Source organism: Rattus rattus, chromosome 5 (assembly GCF_011064425.1).
Source record: "Rattus rattus isolate New Zealand chromosome 5, Rrattus_CSIRO_v1, whole genome shotgun sequence".
Lineage (NCBI taxonomy): Eukaryota > Metazoa > Chordata > Mammalia > Rodentia > Muridae > Rattus > Rattus rattus.
Window position 1 is genome coordinate 55,237,074 of NC_046158.1, and position 20,276 is coordinate 55,257,349.

The 20,276-nt window shown below is 38.7% G+C and overlaps 1 protein-coding gene across 1 annotated transcript in view; it reads right to left on the reverse strand.

Annotated features, from left to right (window-relative positions):
- Positions 1–20,276, reverse strand: part of Cwc22 (CWC22 spliceosome associated protein homolog) — a 49,707-nt gene that overhangs the window by 11,614 nt on the left and 17,817 nt on the right. Inside the window, exons 6-15 of the mRNA XM_032903551.1 lie at positions 19,394–19,522; positions 16,642–16,810; positions 16,305–16,358; positions 13,611–13,746; positions 13,198–13,404; positions 13,051–13,113; positions 9,326–9,433; positions 8,138–8,219; positions 4,106–4,166; positions 595–672 (exon numbers count right to left, since the gene is read on the reverse strand). Of these exons, the coding sequence (XP_032759442.1) occupies positions 595–672; positions 4,106–4,166; positions 8,138–8,219; positions 9,326–9,433; positions 13,051–13,113; positions 13,198–13,404; positions 13,611–13,746; positions 16,305–16,358; positions 16,642–16,810; positions 19,394–19,522 (1,087 nt within the window). The remainder of the gene's footprint in view (positions 1–594; positions 673–4,105; positions 4,167–8,137; positions 8,220–9,325; positions 9,434–13,050; positions 13,114–13,197; positions 13,405–13,610; positions 13,747–16,304; positions 16,359–16,641; positions 16,811–19,393; positions 19,523–20,276) is intronic.

Sequence of the window (20,276 nt, forward strand, 5' to 3'; positions counted from 1 at the left end):
AAGTTGATCCTAAACAGACACATTCTGCATTATATATCTGCCTTGTAAATAGTTTATAGATATGCTTTAGGGATCAGAAAGATGGATTTCATATGCTCTTGCAGAGGACCCAAGTGAAGCTCCCAGCAGCCACGTCAGGCAGCTCCAGCCAGCCTGCAACTCCAGCCCGAGAGAGACGGCTCGGCTCTGCCTGCCTACACAGTACTACACTCACAGGCACATGCCTGACGCATACGAGACACAATTAAAAATAAACATCTATTCATTTCTTTAATCATGTTGACCCTGTGCTGCTTAAACAGGTTTCTGACTTTAATAATTGCTTTCAGTTTTTGAAGACCATCTAGTTGTTTTGTATTGGGAAATTGTTACAAAGTATTTATAATTTCAAGAAGTTGTTGAAAATGGTTAACAAATTTAATGTGGGAAAGTAAACAGAAAGGGGAACAATGTGCTTACAGGGGAAAAAACAAAACATGTTGTTAATTAAGGATAGACCAGACCACAAAGTACAGTCATTAATTCACTATATTGTTAGGAATTCTTTTGGAATTTATATTAAATCCTGACATGAAAATCAAGGCTGTAACTCACCCCAGCTAACAGGCCAAAAAATTTTTCATAGGTTCTTTGTTGGGCACAGCAATCAAGTATCATGTTGCAGAGTTCTTTCTGTTTGGAAAAACAATTTGCATTAATGACTCAGAACACAATGGAGCTATGTGATATGACAATTTACAACCACAACCACAGAGACTGTGTTTTCAAACTAAACTTTAAAAAATGTTGAAAACCTTGAAAAATTAATTTTAAAAACTCAATGTCAAGTTTATCATTTTTAAAAAGACTTTAGACTGGCTGATACTATCTAAAGCTATTTACGATCATTTGATTAAATGACATTCTAAATCAAAAGTATGAATCATTTCTAAACAATTTAGGGCACGAACCAGGTCAAGCCATGACACGATTCTACCTTTTAAGACTTCTGTGTGGAATTCTTTTACATTTATTTTCACCAACACAAATACCTAAGATTTAGATTAAATTTAAATTTAGATAGTATGGAAAAAACAGAACACAAGTATTTACAAAGTGACAAATGGTCACTTTTTCAACGTAAATGACCTTTTAGTTGATTAAAAAAAAAAAGGAGAAAAAATAAAAATAGAAGAACAGAGAGGAACAAGTTGATGACTCAATCTTCTAAGTTCTGAAATAAATATTTGATCACAGACCTACCTACAGGGGGTGGCCATTCTATGTACAGGTCTATCCCACAGAAGAATGGACTCTATGTATAGACCTATCTACAGAGGGACATCTGAAGATGGATGGACCAACCCTGTTACTGCTGAAATACACTGTTCAACCAGCAATTTAACTGCTTTGGAAAGCCTTTCTGTGAAAAATGCTAGAACTAATAAATAAACCCCTGATAAGAAAACCTACTATCACAAATGGTTGACATCTAATTAATTGACAAGAATGGTTTAATAATCCCTGACATAATTTTAAGGGAGCAGACATCAATTCCATGAGGAAATAATTCAGGTAACATAGCAAGTGGAAGAATGTCTACATTTTTACAAATGTATTAGTACTTCATACACTTCATCCTCAAGTACAAACGAGCCTACATGGAGTAAAGCTTCAGTTAAGTTTTTATTTTTAAAATTTCTATTAACTATTCTGAAAATTTGTCACAGTCACTAAGGTATAATCTAAGCAAAAATTGTTAGCAGTAAAAAGAAAAGATACAAATCATCATTTATATCTATGTAATCTATGTAAGCAAGCAATCTGTGTCAGAAACCCCAGAGTACAAACACAGGACAGCAGGGTAGACAGGAAGCTGCACTGTCTAACATGATAGCCATTAGCTCCCAGCAGCTATTTAAATTATTTAAAACTATTAGCTCCTTAGTCATAGCACGCATATCCTGCACAATCAACAGCTGCATGTGCCCAGTTGCTGCTGCCCTAACAGGGTAGCATTGAACATTTCCTCACTGAAGAAAGTTCCATTGCACAGTGCTGCTCTAGAGACAGATGGTTTACCATGAAGCAGCCCTGACAGAAACATCACTTTAAAACATGAGAGTGCTTTCAGACACAAAGAAAGAAAAAAGAAAACCAGTCACAAGTTAGTCCAATTAAGTAAAATGTTTATGAATGGGTTAAGTTCTAGAAAGATACACTTTGTCAAAATTTCATCTGGTACTGAAAACTGGAAGCCTTTCTAAATTATGCCATTAGATTAAACTGATACATAATATAAAATTCACTTTCAATTTTTCCTACTAATACTGTGTTGTCTAATATGTTAATCATATTTTCAGCAAAATGCAGTAATAGACTAATGCCATTGTTGTCAGAGCTACTCACAGAATGAACCCCTAAACTAAGTACAATTATAAGCACTATTATCTATAGTTTGTGATAATTTTTTAACCTATCAATTAAACATCTGAGTCTATTAGCATACAAAATAGATGCACTAGGATACTTCCAAATAGTAATCAAAATATGTTTAGGATAGCTCTAATCCATTTGGCTTAGCACTAATAAAATTCATAATGACTTAATTACATTCCTCGAGTGTAACATGGTCACATAGTAATTTCAGTGTCAATTCTAATTGTAAAGGTTAATTTACTGATTTATTTCCTTCTAAGGCTGACATATCATCTATAGTCAAGAATACATACAGGAATGGTTATTAGTGTATAGACTGCACAGACTAAAAAGGAAAATAGACCTTTGTAATTTGAAAATAATTTGGTCTTATAAAATTTCAGCATTTCAGTAATGAATTGAGAATTTTTTCCCCTATAAATACCCAAGCACTAATTATTTTACAGGTTAGGGCCAGTGTAATATTGGCCAAAAGTATTTATTCCTTCTGCTGCTGTGGTATGAAGACAACGGGGGGGAGAGTCAGTCAGTGAGCATGGGCATACTGCTCCATTTTTACCCCAATAAAGCTTTACTTATGAAAACAGGAAGTGGGGCTGCAGCAGTGTACCAATCACTGTAGATGATCATCTAATCCTGACACAGCTCAGGACCAAGAGCCTGGAAACGGAACAGCCTACTGGAGCACATACATTCACTACTCCATCTGTGCAGGTCTATTACATGTAAAACAAGATGTGAGGAACAACTCCACCAAAGCCTGGGCTAAGGTTCCAAAGACTAAAAAAGAATATACGATGACAACTAGGAAAAACACTGCAAAAAGAATATACGATGACAACTAGGAAAAACGTTGTAAAAGTCCTTATTCAGCTTGGTGTCTTTATCCTTAGCATTAGGGCTCTGACCCTTTACAATACAACTATGAGACTTTTAAGAACCATGAGGTGGGGCTGGAGAGATGGCTCAGTGGTTAAGAGCACCAACTGCTTTTCCAGAGGTCCTGAGTTCAATTCCCAGCAACTACATGGTGGCTCACAACCATCTATAATGAGATCAGACGCCCTCTTCTGGTGTGTCTGAAGACAGTGACAGTGCACGCATATACATAAAATAAATAAATCTTAAAAAAAAAAAGAACCATGAGGCTACTGGAAGACCTTAGGTACTTAGTGCATCCTTAAATCCCCGACCCTTTGCTCTCTGTCTGACACAAAGTTTATAATCAATTTCTTTTCCTGTGAATAAACTGATGAATGAAATAATACAAATGCTTCTGTACACAACTAGAGCACAAATGTGATTGCTGCAGTTCCTATCAACATAATTCTTGACTGCATACATAGGACAGGGATGAAGTAAGGACAAAGTCCTCCTGTGCCCTTATTTGCTCATAGGAAACCACCCAGAGGTTCTGGGTAAGAACCGTGCTTGGAGACTAACACTCCAGTGTGCCATCGACAGACCATGCGATCTACTAGCACACAGAACAGAGAACCCCAGGAGTCCTCAGCCTTGGACTGAGGACTATAAATACTTGGACTATAAATACTTATATAAATATAAAAACTTATATTTATATAAGTATTTATCATTTTATTGTTTCAATTCACAAAACTTATTAACCTCCTTAAACATTTAAATAATCAATATGTACTTCCTAATAGAAAAAAAGGCTTTGACATACTGTTTGGCTCTCAGCAAACTCCATTTTCAGCAACTTGTGTGCACATTCTTCAAAATCTAAACTATGGAGACAAGATAGTCACAATAAATAAATTAAAGTGTTCTTTACCTGTCATAATATTACTTGGTTATTGTTTTAACTCTAAATATATATAATATTCCAGCACGCAGAGAACAGCCCTTAACCCTACAAATGACAAGGTGTAAGCAACTCCAGCATGAGGAACCCTAAACCTTGCTCTGTAGAAACCAGGCCCAAAGGCCACACAATATAATCCTCTGTTCCAAACAGGTAAACCCATGGCTAGAAAGAGGCTGAAAGGACCAAAATAACTGCTAATGGAAACAGAATTCATTCTGGAGTGTCAAAATATTTCTTCAACAATGCTTCAACCATTTTGCAAATATTCTAAAACAATTAACTGCAGATAAGCAAGCATATAAATGTACCAGTGTGTATATGTGCGCACACACACACATATATATATATATACATACATATATATACATACATATATATGTATACATACACACACACACATATATATACACACACATATATACACATACCTATATACTTACTTCTTTTAAAGTGTATGAATGATTCTGAAAGTTACATTAGTTATAAATACTACATGAATTACCTCTGCTGAGTATTTTAGATATTTTAAGTGGCCAAACAAAATTATTTCCTGTTTTAAAACAATAATAAGTGTTATAAAAGTGCATTCCTTAATTAGTATGTTGACATGATTGTTGCACTGAAAGGGGCTGGTAGCACAGCCAGTTCCAGAGCATAGGTGGGGTAACAAAAAGTTAAACGTAAAGGGGGTTGGGGGAAGAATGAGGTGTGGGAGGAGATGGAGAAGAGGTACAGAGTTAGGAAATTGAACAGAGGTGTGTAGCAGTGGGGGATGGGGAACTGGGGTAGCAACCAGAAAGACCCAGATGCCAAGAAAGCAAGAGGCTCCCAGGACCCAAAAGGGATGACATTAGCTAAAACACCCCACAAAGGGGAGAGAGAACCTGTAGAGGTTGGCAAGGCCCCCAATTGAGGGATGAGGCCACTTACTCTTCACAAAACTTTAACCCAGAATTGTTCCTATCTAAAAGAAATACAGGGACAAAGTGTGGAGCAGAGACTAAAGGAAAGGACATCCAGAGACTGTACCACCTGGGCATCCATTTCATATACAGCCACCAAACCCAGTCACTATTGCTGATGCCAAGAAGTGCTTGCTGACAGTGCTTGATGTCTCCTGAGAGGCTGTCAGAGCCCTACTGATACAGATGGGGATGCTTGCAGCCAAGCATCAGGCTGAGCATGGAGACCCCAATGGAGGAGTTGGGGGGAAGGACTAAAGAAGCTGAAGGGGTTTGCAACCCCAGAGGAAGAACAACAATATCAATCAACCAGACCCCCCCAGAGCTCCCAGGGACTAAACCACCATCTAAAGAGTACACATGGAGGGACCCATGGCTCCGGCTGCACATGTAGCAGAGAATGGCCTTGTCTGGCATCACTGGAGGGGAGGCCCTGGGTCCTGTGAGGCTTGATGCTCCAGCACAGGGAAATGATAGGGCAGTGGGGCAGGAGTGGGTGGGTGGGGAACACCCTTGTGGAGGCAGGGGGAGGGGGTGAATTGGAGGTTTTAGGAGGGAAACCCGAAGCGGGATAACATTTAAAATGTAAATAAACAAAATAACCAAAAAAAAAAAAAAAAAAAAAAAGAAAAAAAGAAAAAAAAAAGAAAAGTTAAATGCAACCCAATGCCAGTTCTGAAGTAGTATTTAAAACTGATATGTCAATGTGTCCAATTTAAGAAACTATATTGTCAGGGACACTGCAGTCCATCTCCCTGTGATATACTTTTGAAAATGCAAACACTGAGCACCATTGAGAAACAAGAATGAGGAGGATGCTTCGGCTTCCTCAGCAAAAGCCAGCTCTTCCTGTGATGTTCTCTAATGAAAGAGAAACCCAGGAGTCACAGCAGCATGGAGAAAGGAAGACTAGCAAGCTTGTCAGCAAAAGAAATCTAGAATGCCAATTCCTGAACAGTTCAGTGGTCAACCGACTAAGGGAGGTTCTGCAACACAGCTGCTCGGTGGACAGACGGAGCATAACCAGGTTCAGTCCTCAGTTCTGTAGAATCCCAGATTCCCCCAAGAGATTACAGGAAATGCCCTCACATCACCTGACTCAGTCACTTCATTTCATCTAGCTGAACGCTACAAAAACTTTAGAAAACAGAAAACACGCACGCACGCACGCAGGCGCGCACACATGCATGCATGCATGCGAGCGCGCTAAGAGGGGGGCAGGGATCTGTAATCCACCCTCCTCGGGGTAGGCGGGCAGTGCTGAGGTGCAGTGTCACGTCCTGAGCTGATTTGCTGTTTCCAGATGGCAGAGGCAGCTCTGTGTGGTCTACTTAGTCCCCAAGCTGACATGTATCAGACCATTTCTACGGTCCTAACAAGTCACGACCAACTCCATTTCCAAGGGAGCCACAAACCAGACATTTAATCATGTATTTTAGTTAGTGATCACCCATTTGTTCCCTTTATTGTTTTCCAATAGACAAAAGCCTTTGTCTCATGTTTCTAAGAGGTTTTCTGTAAGGAGTTTAGCCACAATAATGTTTTTGTGAACCTAATAAAATTCAATGCTCAGTTCCACTGCTTAAAAAAAAGTTAATCCACTTCTGCTTTTGGTGAGCAATGACAGCATTTCATTGTCTAGATATCTGATAAGGAGCATTTTTATGAGATCTTATCAGCAGAGAGTGTCATTTCTAAGTCCTGCAAAGAGTATCTACTGATCACTTGTACCTTTCTTGTAGTATGTGTGGGTTTTTAAGTCTAGCATCCACTGTCACAGATAACTGCATGGGCTGGTAGTCTTAAACACAGCCATGTAAGGTCTACAGGCACAACGACAAGGAAGGGCTATGTCTAAGAGCGGCTGCCATTAGTGTCTTGGTGCTTTTGCTTTTGGTAATTCTGGGAATCAGAGATTAGCAAAATGAAGGCGACTTAAACAAGGGTTTCTTCCAGACAGTTACTCAGAGCTGCACTGAAACTCTTCCCAGTCAGTGCCGACACAGCATGAGAGTGATCTGCTTCTGAGGATTAAGGTGGATGTCTGAAAAGGACACCAGACTTGTCAAACCAAAAACGTTCTCAACTTCTGGTTGTACAGAAAAACTAGTACTTTCTACATGCAAAAGACAAAGGTCTAGGTCAAGAGAGACAAAGCATCTTTCTAATCAGTATTCTGCTGTTTAGTGTTCCTCTATTTTAAGTTTTTAGACAATGAAAACAAGATGACTCTTACTTATGATTTGTTATTGCTATGACATCATCGAGCTCAATGGAAACACAGAACCTACCAACAACCAAAACCGAGAAAACAGCCCTCCTCCTGTGTGAAATGTAAACACGTAAATCAATAGGCTGACTCATATGCAAAATGACAGATGGATTAAGCATCTACAGATCTTGTGCACTTCTCTTCAAATCAAACACATAGGTTTCAAAGGAAAGAGATTTAATTTCATGATATCCTGGAATTTCTTAATACTACTTCAGGGGTCATCAAAACTTTCCAAAGTGTAACTCCCAATTCCATTTCTATCCACTTGCATTTGCATAGTAATCTTGCTTCTCAACTTAGAACCAGGATTAAAAATCACATTCATAAAAGAAACATTGAATTTTCATTAACAAATACTGTGATAGCTTTTAATAGAGTTGGTCATTTTTAAGGTTTAACTACAGGAAATGACCCACTAAGAAGAAAACAGCTCCTATTCAGGTAGCACAATTCGGACTTTTAACTAAGTAAAGACACATTACTTTCTAAGGACAGAACAGATGTGCTGGGACCTCTGAGCTCTGGTAGAGGAGAGGGCAGAGCAAGCACTGTGGAAGTGTTGAGATGATGTCATCGTCAGTCATTACACTCTAAACTGTACAAATAATCCTGCCTACCCATCTCTTACCAAAAATAAAAAGTAAAAGATCTTACCTGGACTGAATAGCAAGATATATTGTACGGCGAAACGAGACTAGGTTGATTTCTGTTTTATCATGAATAGTTACTTTTTGTCCTGAAATAAATTAAACATAACAATTATAAAAATACAAGTTTATTCTATGACCACATTCAACAAATAGACCATTGTTTGTAAGTCAGTATCTGTAGGATTAATGGAGTCACTGTAGGTCTTCTGTACCATTTTGTTGGATCAGAGTCCACAACAACACCAAAAAAATTGTTTGTCTCTATATTACAAACTCATTTAGACATCATAGAAGGTGTTGTTTGATGCTGATGCTCCATAGAATATTATTTCTAGAGTCATTAGCAATTTTGATTAAGTAGATGACCTGGATGGACTGAAATTCAGTTTAACAGAACAATGGGTTTTGGCACGTTGACTCTGTCCAACGTGTGGATGTGTACAAAATCTGTTAATTGACATAAGGAAACTTGTCTTATACATAATTATTATTATCTTAAACAGTACTCCCATATAAGACAAAGAAATTCTAAAGGGAAATGTACATAGAAATTTAGCTGACTTATTAAAATAAAGTGGAGAAATCCAATCTATTTTTTTTATAAAATGTACAGAACAACAATCTAACTGTAAGACATACATTACCCTAAAAAGAAGATAAACTTTTAATATTTCCAGATGTATAATTCATGTAAGCAATGCCTGACTTAAGTGTGCTGCTATGTTACTGATATTCAACCAAAGTAAAGGTTGAGCTTGTTTTTCTGTGATGTAATCAGAGCCCAAGAAGAACATGAACCTATTTCTGTACAAATGTAGCTGTTGGCCTCCCTACTCTATTTTGCCAAAATGAACAGCAAATATCTAGTCACTCACATCTGTCACACACTTGCCAAGGTTAATAAATCACACACCCTCAACATGAATGCACCTTTAGAACTGAAAGTCTAAAATATTGAATTAAAGCTACGTTCTTAGGAGAAAATGAATGTCCGTGTTTAATACTTTAGGGACTGGTGTCCTACTGTGGGGGATAGCCTTCTGTCCAAGAAGGTGCTGAAAAGTATCCCTTGTCGTCTCCCACTAAACACCAGGGCATCCTTCACAATCCTTTCTCAGTGAAGGGAGAAAGCCGTTCTCGAGCAGTACCTCAGAATTCACTTCATTCCAGAGTGTTTACGGCCATACTTTACCTCCTTCCTCCTCTTCTCCTTCCTCCTCGTCCTCCTCCTCCTCCTCATCTTCACTACTTCCTGCTTCCTGGTCTGTGTTTGAGTCACTGTCTCCTTCATCAAGGATTTCTACAAATCAAAGTAAATTTAAGAAGAAAAAATTAATGAGCAGATACATGTGCCTCATTCTGAGAAGTTAATCTCATTTCACTGAATCTAACTTTAACTGTTTACCTTCCAACACACATAACCACACAAATGTCAGGCTATGGCAAGACAACAATTAGAATGACCTGATGTTCAGAAGCTGCGGCATTCCTTACTAGATAAAACATGCTCATGAAAACAAGGGAGTGAAAGAAGACAGAAAAGGCAAGGGAAAAGACCTGGAGTTTACAGCTAGCATCTGGAAGCTCAAATGCGATCTTCAGAAAGAGGGCAGTCTACGATGAAAGCTAAAGCCACAGGCATGCAGAGTTAAGAGCGAACACGGAGTAATAGAGGAGGGGAACCCGCATCATTCTGTATTCACTTTAAATAAGTAGAATGAAAATTGTAAATTTAAACACAATTGTTAAATTGCGTATTACAGTCAATTCAAAGTATTTCATGCATAAAACTAAAACAAGTTTAAACATCTTAAACAAAGTTGGTAAAATCGTGACTTTATTATTTCTTAAATAAAACGTCTATTTAGATCTAAATGAACGTACATGAAAGATCACATAAGACCATCTAGGACATGAACAGTGTGAATGACAGAGCGCACAGTCCTATCTTGCCCTGTGGTGTTGCTATCGCTCACCAGCACTGCACTTTCTCATTTATCGTAGTTTTAACTCACTTTTAGGAACTTCTAATTTCTTCATGTTTTGCAGAGCAGTGTAAATCAGGAGTCACATATTTACTGTTAGCGGAGAATATCATGCTGCAGAAACGATCCTTTACTAAGACTACAGAGCTCCTACTTCGCCCTTATCTAAGGAATCTTAAAACCATTTCTCACAAATGCAACTCCAGGAAACACCTCAGTGTCTAGCTGATTATGCAACAGAACAGACTTTGAAAAGAAGAAACTATTTAGTATTCAAAAGTAGGAAGGCAGGCACTCCTGCTGCTTTCCCAAATGCTGAAAAACCCAATACACAAGCACACCTGGGTCACACAGAGGTGCTAATTACCAAAGCTGTGCTCACTTCCTGCTGTGGTCATTTTTTATGCCAGTTCCAGGAGAACATTTTACTAAAGATGAAGGTCAAATGAGCTGTCTGATAGTTTACAGTATCCTCTTTTCTCTCTCCTTTAAAATCATTTTCCCAAAATTCTGTAGGCACTGGCAACTGGATTTCATCAGATGAATAAAACAGGGTTTCAGCGAAGAGTCTATGATTCCCTGGGGGAACCTGAAACCTGTCAGTGGCCGATGAGGTCAACACTACTTTCCTCACAGCTCTAAGGTATTATCTGCCCTCTCACTGAATTGCTAGCTACAGTAACAGACAAGAGCAATAGGGTTAAAATGACTGCAATCTAAGCACAAATCAAGACACCAAAATGGACTGGAAATCAATGCTGCTTTCTGCCACACTTGCAGTAAGGAAACAAAAAAGCCTATTTAAATTATAAATGCCCTAGATGAAGATATAAAATAGACATTTTATTACATCTCATACTTGAACAACAATGAAGCACTTATATTACAGAGAGACTACAGTGTAGTGGGTCCCTAAAACACAAAGCTGGGGTAACTGCCTTAGTTGAAGATAAAGTAGCAACCTTTTTACTTTTATTTGAAAAAAAATAGCCAGTGTCATCCATACATGTTGTTAGGTATTCTGCAAGCATTTTCAAATGCAACAAAATGACACTCTCAATTTAAAAGCAGCAACAAACAGTATTTGCCACCATGATACAATTTAAGCTTGTAAGAGTAAATCTAATTTTTACAAAGTATGTATTTATCCTTCAATAGCTTCCCAACACTGGAACAAACTCCTCTGAGGAGACAGGTTGCAACATTAACAAATGTGAGTTTTGATCATGTCCTAACACATTAACTTGATTTTGAGGATGTTCATATTAGTGTGCGTGTACACACACACACACACACACACACACACACACACACACACACACACACACCACCATCATCATCATCACCACCATCACCATTACCATCATCATCATCGTGAAGCAAGGATGTTCCAAATGAATAACATGTTACAAAGTGAGTCATAGCTTAATGATCTATTGGAAGTGACATATACCAAAGATTTTTAACATTTAACTTAGTATGAAAATTCACTGACATCATTTAAAATTTTGAATGAAATCAATTTTTAAGAACGCACTAAGTTAAATATTGACATTGTATCAAGGAGAAATAACATACTTATCTGCAAAAGCTATCACAATACTTCCCCTTTCTAACTATAGTATCTAAATGAAACCATAGAATGAGCTGCAGCAGACAGAACACAGGAGAGACTACTCATCTCCTTTAGGCCAGGCACTGCACAGTCCACAAAAATATGTCACCTTCTCCTTACGTTCATTTGCTTAAATATTATTTTCATAAAAATGTTGCTTATGTTTATATTTCATTTTATTATTTTTAAATGAATTAGTATGTAAATATTCAAACACCAATACACACACACACACACACACACACACACACACACACACACACACATATCGAAGCTCTACAAAGTCTAATTTTATAGAGTATAAGAAATCTCAAAACCACAGAACTTGAGAACTGCTATAATAAAAAAGCATAATCCATGTACTGGCCAACTGCCTAGATTCTAATGAGATTCCCAAGTTTAAACTAGAAATCATTACAGATAGGTGGGGGTTGGGGGTGAGATTTAGGGAAACTGTAGGGAAAGAAGTCCAAAAGCAAAGGAAGAATGGGCTTAAGAAACGAAAGTCTAAGCAGAAAGGGAACCAGCTCCATTTGCCAACAGAAAGCTTTTAAGAGTGTGAATTAAAGGAGAGAAACCTGTCCATGATATAAGAATTGTAATGCACTGTAGAGAAACAGAAGACTTTCAGAAGCCTTCTAACTATAAAGCAGAGAATGAAATGATCATAATGCACATATGATCATACGTAAGCTGTTCTCAAGTAAAACTACAACCCAAAGTAAGCCACAAGCCATCACGACCATACCTGACCGAGATTATCAGTGGGGAATTCCCAATGCTACCATTGTCTAAACACCTTCCCGTAGCAATACAAATCATTTCTTCCTCTAGTAACCCAACTTTTTTATCAAACATAATTTGTTCCAGGTTGTCTTACTGGTAATGGCAAAGACAAAACACACCAAGTGTCCCGAGTTACGCTTTACAGCACACTACTGACATCCAAACAGTAACCAGCTCATCAGCAATGAAGTGTGGCAGGTCCACAGAGAATAGCACTCACTTGCGTATCGGCTTGTGGCACTGAGTGTAGCTACAGAAAAAAGCCTGATAAAAGTTCCTGGTAATACACGAGTACTTCCTAAGACACGGGAAACTTAATGGAAAGCAAAGGGGAAAAGAACTACAGCCTTCAGAATGAACTCCTTGCAGGAGCAAACAATACAAAGAGAGTTAACACGTGAGGAAGCGAAGAGCAGGCTTCACTGGGGCTGAGCTTCTGTCTGGGGATAATCAGTGCCATCAATGTTCCTTTCAATTTAATGAATATGCATTATTTCTACTGATCCAAGCTACTTGTCAAATCTTACATACCTTTTTTAATAACCTTGTACTTCTCTTCATTCTCCATAAAATTAGGATCCATCTTGAAAACATCTTAAAAATAAATAGGAAGTTAGGTGTTTATTTTCTACATTGACATGCTGGTGTCCCGCTGCTGCTTCCCATACCCAGGCTTACTAAGAACATCTTCTGGATTGTAGTCATCCTCCAAGGGGAGCATGTGTGTAAACTGATCATCCTCTTCCACTAAGTCAAGTCCTTCCAGAATAACAGGGTGGTCCTTGAATCCATCCTTCCGTACAGCAAACATCACTTCAATCATGTACTGGACTCTTTTGTCAATCTCGGACTCATGCAGAATGTTTCGCAGGCGTTCAAAGATTGCTGAAGTTAAAAGGAAGGAAAAGACAATAAAAAACCATCACTCTTAATACTAGAATAAGAACTGGTAAGAATACACAGCCAGGCATGATGGTGCACACCTTTATTCCCAGCACTCAGAGGGCAGAAGCAGGTAGATCTAAGTTCAAAGCCAGCCTGTTCTACATAGAGAAACCTCATGGGGGACAGAACCAAGAATATACACTTACCATTGATTCCCCTTGGTGACACCTGGGTTAATTTGAGACCACACTCCTTGAGGAAGCCGATAGCTACTTCAACACTGTCATCTGTTGGTCTCTCTAGCAGCAAAGTGAGCATCTCCAGGCATAGAACCTCATGTGCCTTAACAGAATGCAGACAGGGAAGAGACACTATTAATGTACTACTGACAAGCTTCTGAACACAAATCAGTGCTCTACAATGATCATAATGCACATATTAATTGTTTTTCTATAAATTTCATCATGTAACTTAAAATTTTATAGATCATTTCTTTAATTCACAATACTGAACAGAAAGAAGTATCTGGTTCATGATTACATGTAGACTCATTTTAACTTATGTATAAGAAGAATTTGGCTCTCTTGGGACTGAAGTTACAGATGGTTATGAGTGCGGGGAATAGAACTCAGGTCCTCCCAAAGAGTCAGCGCTCTAAGCCACTGAGCCACCTCTCAAGCTTCTGTTCTTTATCCTTTACATGGTGGCAACATTTTATATCTGCTCTGCAATTCAATTTACTATGTAATTCTACTAAATAGTAAATAGCCCAAAGCCATACAAACATCAAACCATAAAATATTTTAAAGATTATTGATGATGAATTGTGAATATTTCTTTTTTATCTACTTATTTATTCCATTTTGGATGGCAGTACTAGGAAATAGTCCAGGGCCTCATGCATGCCAGTAAAGCACATTATCACTGAGCTAGAGTCCTGGCCTATTTCCTTTTCACAGTTCAAACTATTTACCTGGTCCATATTTTAAAGTTAACACTATAAACTGCCTTGTAGAGTGAGAGTGAAAGTGTACTAAGGACTGCTCTGAGAGGATGAACTATAGCTCATTCCGTCATCCATAGATCTTTATAAGCAAGGTACTTAGAGAGCAATCTGAACCCGAATTCTAGAGAACATCTTTACATTGGGTCCAATTAGCAACATACTAATTTTTGAGGGGGGTATACAGGGAGGAATGGCGTTAGTCATACATCATTATTAAAAAATCTCTACATCTAATTGAGGTGAAATGGTTAATATTTTAACTATTTGGTGCTAGTGACAAAAATCTCTGGTAAACTAGTAAAATTTTAAAACCAGAAATACATATTTGCTGTTATAGAAAGGTTATCTGTTTCCCGCTCTTAAGTAACCAACTATTATAATCCCATGGCAACTAATTAGGTTAAAATGTAAAAGATTTCCAAGACCAGACACTGGGAAGACCGAGACTTCAGTGTTACAGTGGGCATCATAGTGAGAGTGATGGCACACGGGAGAGTCTCTGACATGAACAGGGGCAGTTTTACTTCCAAGGAGGAGTAGAAGGCAAATACTCCACAGACTAGAGGATGAATGCGGAAATTAAAATCAAACGAATGACATTATATGCACTCAAAATAGATCAAAATTATTCCACCTACTGTGTTTCACAATATGTATCTGTAGGCAAAGGTCATGATGGTCTTGGGAACAAACACTTGGGATAAGCACTTAGTATAAAGAGGAGGATGACATAAAGCTACATGGGTTTTAAACATGCCAATCACTTAACCTCTGTTTCATAAGGTGGGCCTAAATATAAATGACTATAACACTAAGATGACTTTTTTCTTTGTCAAATTTTTTAACAGTGATTATCATTTTCAATTAAGTTTAATGTAGTTTTTGTTGCATGTACACATAATGAAGACTAAGCAAAACCTAACAAATTTATATAAAAATGAATCTACCTCAATTCTTTATCTCTAAAAATTAATGAAATGGAACTATTATAAAAATTCCCTATATGCTATATTTAGCGAATGCATAGGTAACTTTGAAACAAATTAACAGGGGCTGAGGATGTAGCTTGGTTGGCAGAATGCTTGCCTAGCGTCCAGAAAGCCCTGGGATTGATCCTCAATACTGCATAAACTGGACAGAGTGGTGCAGGGCTACAATCCAAACACTGAGAACGCAGAGGCAGGAGGATCACAATTTCAAGGTCATCCTTGACATCACAGTGAGCTTACAGCCACCCGGGAGATAAGGAAGGGGAGGAGGGAGGGAAGGGCGAAGGAGGGAAGGAAAACAAAACCCATTTTGCTGATGAGATGATGGGGAGGGATGAGCATCAGAGGGCCCTGAACCATGTGTTCACATGTGCTTCATGTGTTAGGCTGAGCACGGCAGTTGGTGCCACACCACAGGACACATACCCATGGAGAAGTCAATATAACATTTAGTAAGTAACAAAAACAGTGAACAAGTGAATAACAAAACACTGAAAGATATGCATGACTACTGATGTAGCTGTTATCACTGTTTAATGATTTACTTTTTATTTCATGTGCTTTGGTATTTTGCCTGTGTGTATATCTGTATAAGGGTGTTGGATCCCTTGGAATTGGAGTTACAGACAGTTGTGAGCTGCCATGCAGGTGCTGGGAACTGAACTCAGGTCCTCTGAAAGAGCAGCCAGTGCTCTTAAGTGGCTCAGTGAGCACACACAGTATTGAGCCTCATCAGTCTAACAAAATACCTTGTAGCACACAGATTTTCTCTATATAAGAATATTAGGTGCACTTAAAACAAGTGAAATCTCAGCCAAGATGATCAAACAGTGACAAAGGGAAATGGCGTCAAGACCGTGGTCTTGGCCACTGAGTTTGATGAGGCTTTAAGGATAATTACTTACCACATTTTGGTTAATAAGATGTGCCACAAATTTTGAAGCAGTCAGGCAAAGTTGCTGAAAAAGCAAAGTAAAGACAGTTACCCCATCAACTATCATAGTTTTCCTGTATCAATAAAAGCTATAGTGGATTACCATGGTCTCTAACATGTAGAATCATTCTCATTCAGGAATAGCGACATGAAGTAGCTACGAAAGCTGAAGGTCATCAGCTTGGCGGCCAGAGGAACCGGAGCCGCATGAGCGGTTTACACGTGAAGTCAGCGCACGTCCTCACATTGATGCTGGCTTACTGGAATAACCTCACGCGACAGGCTACTTACAAGCCACTCGTACACACCTTATCGTTCCTTCGGTATCCTTTTCGAAAATTAAGAATTAGTCTCTTGAGGATCAGTTCTCCAATCTGTGGAAACTTTGAGTTGATTATTGCCACCAAAGCTGCGTAAACATGAGTGAAGATGGGAGAAGCGCTCTGTGCTTGCAGAACAGATCTGGACAGCAGTCCTCTATGCAAAACACAGCAAAAGTCAACAGTCAGACAAGCTGTTTAGAAAAGTAGGCAAGCTCAAGAGAACTATGTTCTAATCATGACTAGAAGAAGCCCATTCAAAAGTAAATCTTCACTGTTTTCTAGGAAGAGTTCATCTTGGTAACAATCCATTTTAAAAAATGCTTTTATGAAAATAAAATTGTGCTTTTTTTTGTAAAATAAAACGAGGATAATTTTTTTTCCAAAAACTTCTCTCTAATCAAATTACTGTTTTTCTATTCACATTTCATCTAATCAGACTTAAAGGATCAGGGCAGGGAAAAACATGATTGAAATATACTGTATGAAAAAAATTTAAATAAACCAAAACCAAAATATAGTGGCTTAAAAACAAAGTTGCTTAAGAGTGTAAAATTTACACAGCGTAAAGTTTCTGCCATGGTCCGCCACTTATAGACAGTAACTGCTGGGACACAGCTCTGGGCTGTTTCCTTCTGCTGCTGTAGGTTTAGAGGACAAAGGTAAGGGCATGACCATCTAAGATGAAGCGACAGGCAACACAGTGGTAGAGGCACCGTGAGCTGTGCCTTTATGTGCATGGGTGAGAGAGAGAGAGATACAGCAAGCTACATTATTCCAAGCAATACAGAGACAACTCCTGAGCTGCAGGAAGAGAGAAGGAAGTGAACCTAGATTAAGACGGAAGCCAGCCAGGCCACTTGTCTCCTCTGCCTGCCTGGCCTGTTTCCCAGGTGAAGGGGACAGAGTTCTGCCATCTCCAAGGACAGTGGAGGCTCTTGGCCAACCTTCTGTTCCCCAACAACATGCTGCCCTGAGCTTAATCCTCAATGATTACAATCAAGGTAATGCGAAATCACACAAGAAGACAGCACTCAGATTTAAAGCTAAGAGATATGTGTATTTATTCCCACTTTTGGGAATAAAACAAGTTCTTTAAAACAAGTAAGAAAAAAAAACCACCAATTGCTTGAATTCAAATAAGAAATGATGATTCCCTTCATTTTCCTTCAAATGTCTTGTTTATCTTCCCCAGCCATCTCTCCTCCTCACTCTGCTTTGATTAGAATGTGAACTGGAATAAAAGACCAAGTAACGAACCTAAAGGGAAGACTGTCTCGGCAGAGAGGTGGGATCTCTGCCTCCAGACCAGGAACAAGCCATGTGGCTTGCCGTACCTATCGGATTCACTGTACCCACCGAAATCCTAGTGGCATGTTTCAGAAGAAAAACTCTTAAAATTAACATAGAATATAAAAAATACAAATAGCCAAAAAATCTTCAGGAAAAGAAGAAAAAGCAAGAGGCACCTTTTACTTGATTTAAAACCTACTACTCCACAAAGCTCCAGTAATCAGAACAGCATGGTACTGCCACAAAACTTAACAGAAAGCAACAGAGAACAGAACAAAACACCTAGAGATAAATTCACACGTTTTTATTTAATTGTATTTTGACATAAAGGCAGTGTGTTCCAGAGTGGTGGGAAAGCAGACAGTAACATGCAGAAGAATAAGAGCATGCTTTAGTCTTGTGCCACACACACAAAACAACCTAGACTGATCAATGAACAGAATCCGTCCAACTTCTAGGAGGGAGGCTCCATGATATTTGCCTGGATGGATAAATTTTTAGATAGAACTCCCAAACCAAAAGTAACCCAAGAAAACTTGACAAACGAGACTGCATTGATCTAAAAGGCTTCTGAACAGTGCTAGAAACCATCAATGAAGTCAAGAGACAAATACAGAATGGAGGAAAGGATCTGCAGGCCATTTATCTGGTAAGGAGCTAATATCCAAAATATCTGCCAAAAGTAACACAAATAATAAAAGTAATAAAAGTAATACAACCCACTTTTGAAAATCGGCAAAACATCTAAATGGACACTTCAAGACAATACGGAGAAGCTGCCATGAAGCATCAGACCAATACAGAGTAAAGCCACCATGTGTTATCTCATACCTGTAAATGGCTGCCGTAAAAGTAACCAAAGGAAGTGTTTCCCAGGAGGCCGAGAACAGGGAACACGGAACACACACGGACTGTGACTAGGAATGCACAGCACTGCAGACCGTAGGGAAAACACTAAGACTTGGAGCTACACACACGCCTACAGCATTATCCACAGAGCCAAACGGACTGCCAGGCCAACGATAGACAACGTAATGCCACTCAGCATTAAAGAAGAAATCCCAACACTCGTGACAACACAGAATCAAAGTATCACTTTGCTAATAAAAAATGTGTAAAGATTTTATGTCAACTAAAAAAATTAAAGTATTTTGAAATAGCATATTTTAATAATATGCCTCATGGATTTAAATTATTGGAGATATTTAGTAAATGTCTGTGCAAAACTATGGCATGATAGCAAATCTCAGAAAGCATTGGCTTATTAACCTTGAACAATATGGCTAACTTATCTAACAGCCTACATTTTAAAAAAAAATGCATTTCCAATAAACATTCACAAATACCTTTAAATGAAGTAACATAACGAATCAGCGCTCATTGTTCACAGAGACGGCACGTTTCTTTACAAAAGTCTTATGAGCTATACAGGGTAATGGCTACTTACCTCCCTCTGACGATGTTCTCTTGAAGGAGCTCTTGGATAATGATGCTTATATTTGAGATGTTGACCTTGTTGATGAGACCATTGATGGATTTCTTCAGAGCCTCCCAGCTCATCCTCTGGTATGCTAAGCTAAAAATTACCAAAAGAAGGGACAGTCAGGTGGGACCTCGGAACTGAGACCCCGAGCGTTTGAAAGGCCTGCTGTTAATGCAGCTGTCCTGCAGCTGCACTGCTGAGGGCCGCATAGCTGTGCTGCCCTTAACTTACATTTGGGCATTTCAGCCTCACTTGGATTTTTTTACACTTAACTTGATAGTGCCCTTGATAAGGTCTTTTAAAGCTCTTTAAAATCTATGATTTTTATAATTATCTCTCTGTAGGAAACCAAAGCCTTTTCCTCTATATGCTTCTTTTGAAGTCTAGTGAAATTAGCAGGCTTCCTGAAATGCATATAATACAAAAGGTTACAACAGATCTTGAGATAGTCGTCAACGCACACAAAAAAGAACAGGCTGATACAGTGTGCTCTGAGCATCTTCAGACAGAAAATAACAAGAAGTGGGAGGAAGCCAAGTATCAATCTGAATTCCAAGTAATATGGCCACATTACGCAGTATCCATAACACACTATTTGGCGTTATATACCAGAGTTACACTTCCAGTAGAAATGCTAAACTTTAGGTAGGGATTAATAAAAGTAAAACGCACTTTTCCCAACCCAGACTCTTGAGCCGACTGCCTGAATTTCATGTAGGAGCTACAGAAAGCTGGCGTGCCACAGCCCCTGCAGAAAGCAGCAGTGAGGTCAGTGCTGCCGGGTATTGGGTCACTGATACCCAGTCATTAGGTCATTGCTAAGAACTGCCACAAACAATGGGGAGGA